Raw genomic sequence first — 9,519 nt, 5'->3', positions numbered from 1 at the left:
TTTGGTTTTCATTGGAAACTGTCTCTTTAAATTTCGAGAAGATCTGTGCGCATGTGTAGTAGAACCCTCCGAGGGTGGGGCTGGGGTACCCACTAGCTCAGGCACCCCTATGGTCACCAGAATGGAGGTGCGCAGACAGCAAGGGACCAATGAACAGATACCAAAAGAAAAAAATGTCCACACCTTTATCTCAGCGGTTCTGCCAGGCATCTGTGGCCGCTCTGATCCTTCCCCTACGTGGTCTCATCCAAGATGGCGGCTCCAGGAGCAGCTGAGTGTCCTGGACTAGAAAGCAATAGATTTCTTGCTTCTGCCACAAATTCCCCAGCTGTGAGCCTTCCAACCTTCTAAGTATTCCTTTATATGTGGTTCAGAGTTCTGGGACCATCTCCTGAGCCTGCTTGGAGGGTATTCTGTGTTGTTGTTGGCGGAGCTCTTTGCTACATGTCCACCCAATCTGCCATCTTGTTTTTTCTCCTAGTGATCTTTTATAAAAATTGGTGGTGGTGGTTATGTGCTGTGGAGTCGGTTCCGACTCATAGTGACCCTGTACAGGGTTTCTGAGGCTGTAACACTTTACAGGAACAGAAAGCCTCATCTTCTCATCTTTCTCCTGTAGAACAGCTGGTAATTTCGAACTACTGACCTTGAAGTTTGCAGCCCAATTCATAACCACTATGCTGCCAGATTTTAGCCAGTGAAAATCAATGATGAAGTAGAGGACCAGTGAAGGTGTGGGAGACTCTTGGGGAGGTGGACTAGCATAGTAGTCACAAGGGTGAACTCGAACATGCTGGCAATTTTGAAGCTGACACAGGACCAGACATTTGGCTCTTTTGTACAAAGGTTATAATGAATTGGAATTGACTCGATAGCAGGTGACAACAAATACCCTTCAAATCTGCTCAAATGTCACTTTCTCAATGAGACCTTCATGGCGCCCACCCCCAGCAATGTTCACCTTAACTTGCTCTTTTTTTTTTTTTTCTTTTTTCCACAGTACCTATCACCTTATAATAGATAATTTACTTGACTATTACGTTTGTTACTGATATTCTGGCTTCCTTCCCTAGAACATAAAACTGCTTTATCTCATTTGTTCAGTGATGAATCAGAATCCAGCACACAAAAGCATTCACTAAATTTTTGATGAATAAGTGGGTCAAATTTTCTGTCCTCCCTTTATTACCTCACCTCTGAATGCATCTTGTCCCCCATTCTGATTCTTAAACCTTACACATTATTTCTCAGTTTCTCTGCACGTGCAAGCGTAAACCCTGCCTATTTAAAATCCATTCCTAAGGGTTCTTCAGAGCTCTTCCACGCAGTGTCTTCCTCCCCCACCTCTATTATGATACTTACTCTCTCCTTCCTCACAGACCTAGAATTCTAAGGACCATGACTCAGTTCACTTTGTATCTTCAAAACCTCTTGCCATCATAGGTGCTTAGTCAATATTTGCTGATTAATCATAATTAATTAGTCATGAATAAAATATTTATCTAAAATCTATAGTAATTTATAATTCATAAAGAAAATCACAATATTTCCCCAAAGGTTATTTTTATATAGAATGTGCATTCCAAAAATGGAAACCAGTGTTTGTTTCTCACCTGTACTATCCATATTTTGAGAAAAGCTTCATTGCCTGACCCACATGTATAACTTGTGGCCCCTCAGCCCTTGGAGGCTTCCACCAAAGTGCTGGCATAGCTGCTTGGACGAGGAACCATCCCAAGACTGTTGGGAACAACAACTCTGTTCCCAAGAGATCTAGTGTCAATTACCACAGTAGCTAGGTAGCCTTACTCATTCACACAAGTTATCATCTTTCTGAAATCTAGCGAATAGTAGCTTTTTATTAAGTTTTTATTCTGTGGTATTTTATGAACATCGACAGGCCAATGTCCTGAATTTATTTTAATGCTATAAATTATTTAAAGATGCCATTGTTACTGCTGGTAACTGCCATCGAGTGGGTTCCGACTCATAGCGACCTATATAGAGCAGCTGATGAGTTTCAACTGCTGACCTTACGGTTAGCAGGCCAGTGCTTATCCTACAGTGCTACATCAGAATCCTGCTTTAAAGATGACTCGTATGTCCTATCAAATCTACTGCAAGGTTGATTTGAACTACAGGGTCAGTGGTTCGAGCTCACCAGCTGCTCCTTGGAAACTCTCTACAGGGTTGCTATGAGTCAGAACTGACTCGATGGCACTTAACAACAACAAAGTCTGTGCTATGAACTGAAGACTGGTAAACCAATAATAACCTAGCAGTACACATATCCAGATTTCCACTGTGAATGGCAGCATTTAACATGAACCACTTTTACTTTGATGCTCTGTTGTTAGTTGCTACTGAGTTAGTTCAATTCATTGACCTCAGAATGAAGCAGTGCCTGATCCTGTACCAGTCTCCTGATTATTGGTGTTCTGGAGTCCATTGTTGTTATTATATCAATCCATCTCATTGAGGTTGTCCCTCATTTTCACTGACCGTCTACTTTACGAAACATGATGTCCTTTACTGTTGCTGTTAAGGGCCGTTGAGTTGGTTCCAACTCTAGCGTGACCCTGTATAGGGTTTCTGAGGAGCAGCTGGTGAGTTTTAACCACAGACCTTGTAGTTGAAACCAACATTGCAGACCCGTGCTTATCCTACAGCGCCATACCACAAGTGTTGTTGAATGCCGCTGAGTCAGTTCCAACTCATAGCAACCCTGTATAGGGTTTCCCAGAAGTACGTGGTGGGTAACACCAGTATTAGCCATTAGTATTTCCTGATGATACATCCAAAGCACGTGAGCCAAAGTCATGTCATTCTCACTTTTAAGGAGTATTCTGTCTGTATTTTTTGTAAGACTCTTATGCAAACATTTTGTAAATCTCAACTGTTACCTCAATTTTGATATTTGTTTTTTAGATCAGAGGTTTTGAAACTGCTTACTGCATTGATAGTATGGGGAAAACAAACGGAGGCTTTGTTGAACTAGGGCCCTGCCACAGGATGGGAGGGAATCAGGTAAATAACCTTACTTTTGTGTTTAAATTGGTCTGCTTTGAGAGCCATCAGGTGTACGAATCATGGAGTTTTAATTTGTTCATTTGGTTTGTTTTGATAAAGTGAAATATTCTTTGAAAATTAACGATGATTGAATTTAAGGAGATGATAGTAAAATGGTTTTCACATATGCAATTAAAAATGTAGAATTATGTCTAAATAGAAGAGATTAAAATACATTCTTGTGAGTTTACATTTGTATCACTACCATAACTGTGTTAGTCTAGCTCCTTAACAGTTTTATTTGCAAATACTGTTCAATAATCCACAAGATTTTTTTCAATAAATGTACACCATAATGCATATTTCAGTAATGTATTGTCTTGTATCCTTATATACGTATTGTCTCTAATTTAGGTTGTGACTTAATTATCTAATCTATTTCCACTGTTTCATTTTTTTTACATTGTTAATACATAATCAATATGTACTAATATCCATTCTATATCTAAGAGGCTAGAGAACACAGATATTTAAGTATTAATAAGGGTCTTCAAGCTAAATATAATTCCTAGCTTTGAACTTATCATTCTGAGCCCACAGAAAAATTATAGAAAAATAAGAAAGTCATTGAGTTCATAAGAATTAAGTTTCTTATATCAGTAGGGAAGATGTTTGTTTTTTTTCTGTTTCTCTTTCTTTTTTCATAGCTTTTCCGAATCAACGAAGCTAATCAACTCATGCAGTATGACCAATGTTTGACAAAGGGTCCTGATGGATCAAAAGTTATGATTACACACTGTAATCTAAATGAATTTAAGGAATGGCAGTACTTCAAGGTATTATGCATTTCAACTCCTTAAATAATATTATACTCTATTTAATTTTTTAAAACACCCAGCATGTAAACTTTAGATGAATAAATCCTAAAACTTCCATTCATATTGACTTACATTTTTCTCTCATTTATTCATTTGTGTAGGTTTTCTAACACAGTGTTACATAGTGAAGCATCACTTTTTATTTTCAGTACAATACTATCATACAATAAAGTCAGGACACCCAGGAAGGCTCACTGGCAATTTTGGTAACAGGAAAATTGGTGTTCCATGAAGCTATAATAGCCACCATTCCAGTACCAAAATCTGTTTTTTTAAAATCTATATGAATAATTCATTAACGTAAGCTATATATACATATTTGGAGTTCTTCTGTGGTGCTGTAAGATAAGCACTGGGCTACTAAGTATAAGGTGAGCAGTTCAAACCCACCAGCCATTCCTCAGGAACTCTATACAGGGTTGCTACAAGTGGGAACCAACTGAATGGCACTTAGCAACAACAACATATACATATTTATACCATAAAAAATATCTGCTTATATTTCATGTCACCCAGCAGGTGGAGATAGAGTCAAATAAATGAAAATGTTGGAAATCTGTGCCTTCACAACTTCCTAGCATTGTTTTCTAACTAAAACAGGGAAAATGTAGCTGTTGTTTGTTTTATAGGTCACATTTAGTTTTTAATTTGGCACTAGATGGAGTTTTTGTATTTCAGTTATATTAAAAGTTCTGTGACAAATGGAAGATTCCAACATATTAATGCATTTATGTATAGTTTCCAAAGTCATATTATTGTTTGTTGTTAAGTAGTTATTAACTGTTTCCCAAATTGGAAATTAGACCTGAGAAATGCTCCTAGTATTTATCTATTAACCAGACCCATTGCCGTCATGTTGGCTCTGACTTCTATAAGCCCTATATTAGCTCATGTAAAAGTGACAATAACCCCATTGCATATTAATATCTAAATAACATCTTCAGTGTGCAATGTTATTTGCAGTTTAGACTCTGAAGCCCTATCAATGAATGTTACATTTTGTCTGTTACATTAAAATCCATTGGTCTATCTCACACTTTGAATAGACTTTGTTTTTTTAATCAGTCTGTGCTTTCATATGCATTGCTCCTTTTGAAAATAATGGTTGACTGACTTATGTAGATCTTTGATATGTTGATACATTTCATAATACAATTTAAAAAAAACAACACACATTAAAGTTTAACCACTGGCCTCATCACAAAAGTCATAACTCTTGTGAAGCAATCAACTTCATGGTCATAAATGTGAGTTTTCCAAAACTCCAATGTTTGCTCGAAAACTCAAATTTTATTAATGGCAACAAATACTACAGATGGGTTTTTGCTTTTTCCTGAAGTGATAGGCAAGTCTGAATAACCCAAATCTGAATAATCATTATTTGTCTATAAGTTTTTCAGGTCAAAATGGTATCCCATGAAGAAAAGTAGCTAGTGCAGCTCACAACACAGTCCTGCATGGGCTTTTCCTCTTGATAGCCGTCATACTCGATCACGCAGCAGAAGTGTTTCATGAGTACTTCCCATTTCATCTCCCAGACTCATATTTTTAAAAGTATACTCATGGGTCAAGATTTAATAAAAGTAATATTTGTTACTGCTTCATGAGGAGTCCTGGTGTGGCACTGTGGACTAATGCACTGGACTGCAAGGTCAATTTGAACTGCAAGGTCAGAGGTTCAAGCACACCAGCCATTCCTCGGAAACCCTATATAGGGTTGCTATGGGTCAGAACCAACTTGACGGCACTTAACAACAACAACTGCTTCATGAACCCACCAGCTACTCCTCAAAAACCCTGTACAGGGTCACTATGAGTCGGAATCGACTCAATGGCACTAGATAACAGCAGCAGCAACTGCTTCACGAAGGACATTCTAAAGTGAAACGGGCATTTGCTGTTTTCACTGTATGTGGCAGTGAGTATGTAGCTCTGTAGGATAAGCAGTGGACTGCTAACTCTAACTGTAAGGTCAGTGGTTCAAACTCACCAGTTGCTCCTCTGAAACCCTGTACAGGGTTACTGTGAGTCAGAACAGACTTGACGGCACTTAACAACAACATACAGCAATTAAAAATACGAGTACTAGCACAGCTTGGTACCACTGCTTAGTGCCCCAGCACTTTTACCCACCATTGCTTTTGTACCTTAAGTATAAATGCCAATACAGTGGGAAAGGCAAGTCAGGTCTTTGTGTTATGAAAATAATTTTGGCCTTACTAACTCCCAAAAAGATCTTGGATAACCCCAGAGGTCCAATGACCATGTTTTGAGAGCCACTGAACTATGAACCCAACAACAGATGATGAGGGATAAAGGTATCTACAGTGTGAATGAGAAAAGATATGTCCAGAGACACTGATTGCTGGAATATGAATGAATGAGGGAAAGTCTAGAGTGAAAATATCTCCATCCTGAGAACTAGGGAACTGGTATTACCATTAGCTAAAATAGGAACTAGAGAAGAAAATTTAGAGAGGAAGATGATTAATTTGCGTTTATATACATTGAATGTGGTAGAAAAAATATGAGGCTTTCTGCTCCCACAAAGATTCACAGCCTCAGAAACTACAGGTCGATGTAAATTGGAACCAACTCGATAGCACTTAACAACAACAATATACATTGAATCTGATGTATGAGCTGTATATTTTAACAATCAAAAGGGATTAGAAGATTAACAATTCAGAAATCCAAAATCTGAAGTTTAGTTGGTATGTGATTGATAAAGTGCTGTTGAGTCAATTACAACTCATAGCTACCCTGTATAGGGTTTCCGAGGAGTGGCTGGTGGATTTGAACCAATGACTTTGTGACTAGCACTCCAGTGCTTATCCTACAGCACCACACCAGGACTCCATGACTGTATAAACTTGTCCAGTTGGTTTAAATTGTCTCTTTATGACTTCTAATGTCAGTGCCATCAAGAGTCCATATTTCAAACTTCTTTTACCTTCTTGTGTTTTCCAGAACTTGCACAGATTTACTCACATTCCTTCAGGAAAGTGCTTAGATCGTTCAGAAGTCCTACATCAAGTGTTCATCTCCAAATGCGACACCAGTAAAACGACACAAAAGTGGGAAATGAATAACATCCATACTGTTTAGAAAGAAAAAAGTAAACAATAACCTACCTACTGACACATAAATTTATACAGGACTGAAAACCGCCTGAAACCTGCTGCAACTATTATTAATTCTGTACAGATCCAGACCCGGAACCTCCTGATCAGTTTGAAGGACATTGATAAACTGTGATTTTACAATAACATTTTCATCTGCAGTTACTGTTTACAAAACTGCTTTTACCTTAAACTTTGTAGATGTTTACATCTTTTTTGTTTTGTCTTGTTTTAAGATGATATTGGTAATTTGTGCATTTAGCTCTGTTTCATTAGGACAGAGTTAAAAGCATTGTCTTCTTTGGGATTACACTCAGGGGTCTGAAAGGCAGTTTGATTTGTTTTCTTTCTTTCGTTTTTAAACACACTTGAAAAAAGGTTGGAGTAACCAGAATTTCATATATAACTTGGTGATTATCAACCTGTTATGTCTTTATTTAATTTTACATCTTTTGAAGTACTGCCACAGGTTACTAGCCAAGGTGGCCTTCCTTCAGTCATGCTGCTTTTTTGAAAGGTGAATTTCAACACATTTAGTGCCTCTTTCATTTCTCAGTATATATTTCAAGAGCTTTTGATGAAATTTATAGGGTGGTTACAATGAACTTATCTATCTGTATGAGGAATACTTTTACTACACAGAAATGAATTTATGTGCTACCATTTACGATAAAGTTGATTATTGTATGGCTTGAAAAAGAAATTACAACATCCCATGGCTATTCATAGGGTTTGACGATTGTGGGGCATTAACTCCCTCACTTCCTGGCATTACCAATGCCTCCTGTTGTTACCAACCCCAAAGATAGCAAAAGGGCATTCCAACATAAGAGCAAAATTATCCACTGACACTTGGGATTCACTTTTCCCAATACCTATCATTTTAGAAAACTAGAAATAATTTGTTTTGAAATTGAAAGAGGGGTGACAAAAATATTACTGTCAACATGTCTAAAGTTCATTCTGATCCTAGGTAAGAATTTCCAAGCCCTGTGACATCAAGTATTATGAAATCCCTGGCATTTTAACCTAAGCAATCTAGGAAGTCAAAAATTAATTGATGTTTCATTTACATCTTTACCCAAATGAAATCTCCTGCATGTTTAAAAAAAAAAAAAAAATTTAAGACTACTTAAGAATAGGCTTCATTAACAATATGAATCACTTTGTTAAGATGGATGTTAATTTCCTAATGTTTAATTTGTTCTTTTTAGGAAGTGTATTTCTTCAGTGAAAAGATTTGGCATTAAATATTTGTCAAGACAGTACTTGTCAAATAAGTTCTCTATAAGAGAACTAAATAGTACAATTAGATTTTAATTTCTATATAGCCTTTTATTATCTATCCAAAACATTAGAAATGCCTAACGTATGAATGCTAAAAACAACAACAGAAACAACTAAGATGGGGAATAGCAAGTAAATTCAGTATTTTTTACCTTGAAATCATGCTATATATAATGAAAGGAATTCACAAACTACTACCAGTGGAAAATATTTTTAATTAAAGCTTAAAAAAGAAAACAACAACAACAACAACAACAACAAAACCCCACCTACATTTGTTTAAAAGAAAAGCCTACAGATTTCTTTCTTCTCAGCTCCTAAATTTGGAGAGTCAAACTTAGCATAATTACATCCTAAATAAGAGAGTTTTATTTATAATTTTGAACTGTCGATTTGTATTTTGCTACTAATCTGTGATCAACCATTTTAACTTTCATTCATCTCTGGAGATATTTAAGAGGAATACATTTATATGCTTATATAATTGTAAAATAAATCAACTATTAAAAAAAGAAACTAAAAGAGAATTGGTACTTTGATTACTTGTGTGTTTGCAAATAGACTCCATTTTCCATGTGATTATTACCTTGATAACTATGCATAGGCCTAAGAAAGGTGGCACATAAACTGTGCATGTAAATCTTAAATGGGTATTTTGTGCAATTCATTTAAAGAAAATACTCTGAGTCTATATATTGAAATCAGAAAACTTAAACCAAACACAAAAAACATCAGAAGCTGCTGCCATAATGACAATTTTCTACTGTAGGCTGCTTTGGAAATAATAATTACCATATCCTTGCTTTGTAAGTTGATAATATCACTATGCATTTCTATACATTTTATAAATTTGATTTATGCAGATTTTGATACACTGTATGTTTCTGTAGAAATTGTATAAATATTCAAAATTTTATTAGGGATAAATTTGAGAAGCTTATGTATATCTTAATTCTGGGTTGCCTGTTTTTTAGATGAGACAAAAATAAAATACTGTATTTTAATCGCTTTTTTCCCAATACTTGTAATCATTTCTAAATCTAAACAGTGAACACTTAACGGTATTTACTTGGTATTATTGTTCACAAGATATGCTAACATAATAATGGTAAATTACTATAAACCACAGTCATAAGTTGTGTACGTAGGTGAGTGTTGATTAGAATTCTACTACATGTGCTCAAAAGGAGCTCTGGTAGCGTAGTGGTTACGAATCGGGCTGC

General features: G+C 36.2%; 1 protein-coding gene across 1 annotated transcript in view; it reads left to right on the top strand.

Moving 5' to 3' along the window:
* Positions 1 to 7,005, top strand: part of GALNT7 (UDP-N-acetyl-alpha-D-galactosamine:polypeptide N-acetylgalactosaminyltransferase 7 (GalNAc-T7)) — a 196,191-nt gene extending 189,186 nt beyond the window's left edge. The window contains exons 10-12 of the mRNA XM_006864524.1: positions 2,929 to 3,027; positions 3,717 to 3,845; positions 6,858 to 7,005. Coding sequence (XP_006864586.1) covers positions 2,929 to 3,027; positions 3,717 to 3,845; positions 6,858 to 6,995 — 366 coding nt within the window. The 3' untranslated portion in view covers positions 6,996 to 7,005. The remainder of the gene's footprint in view (positions 1 to 2,928; positions 3,028 to 3,716; positions 3,846 to 6,857) is intronic.
* Positions 7,006 to 9,519: the final 2,514 nt, after the last annotated feature.

The sequence above is a fragment of the Chrysochloris asiatica genome, unplaced genomic scaffold (assembly GCF_000296735.1).
Source record: "Chrysochloris asiatica unplaced genomic scaffold, ChrAsi1.0 scaffold00066, whole genome shotgun sequence".
Classification (NCBI taxonomy): Eukaryota; Metazoa; Chordata; class Mammalia; order Afrosoricida; family Chrysochloridae; genus Chrysochloris; species Chrysochloris asiatica.
This window is presented reverse-complemented; position numbering and strand designations above follow the sequence as displayed.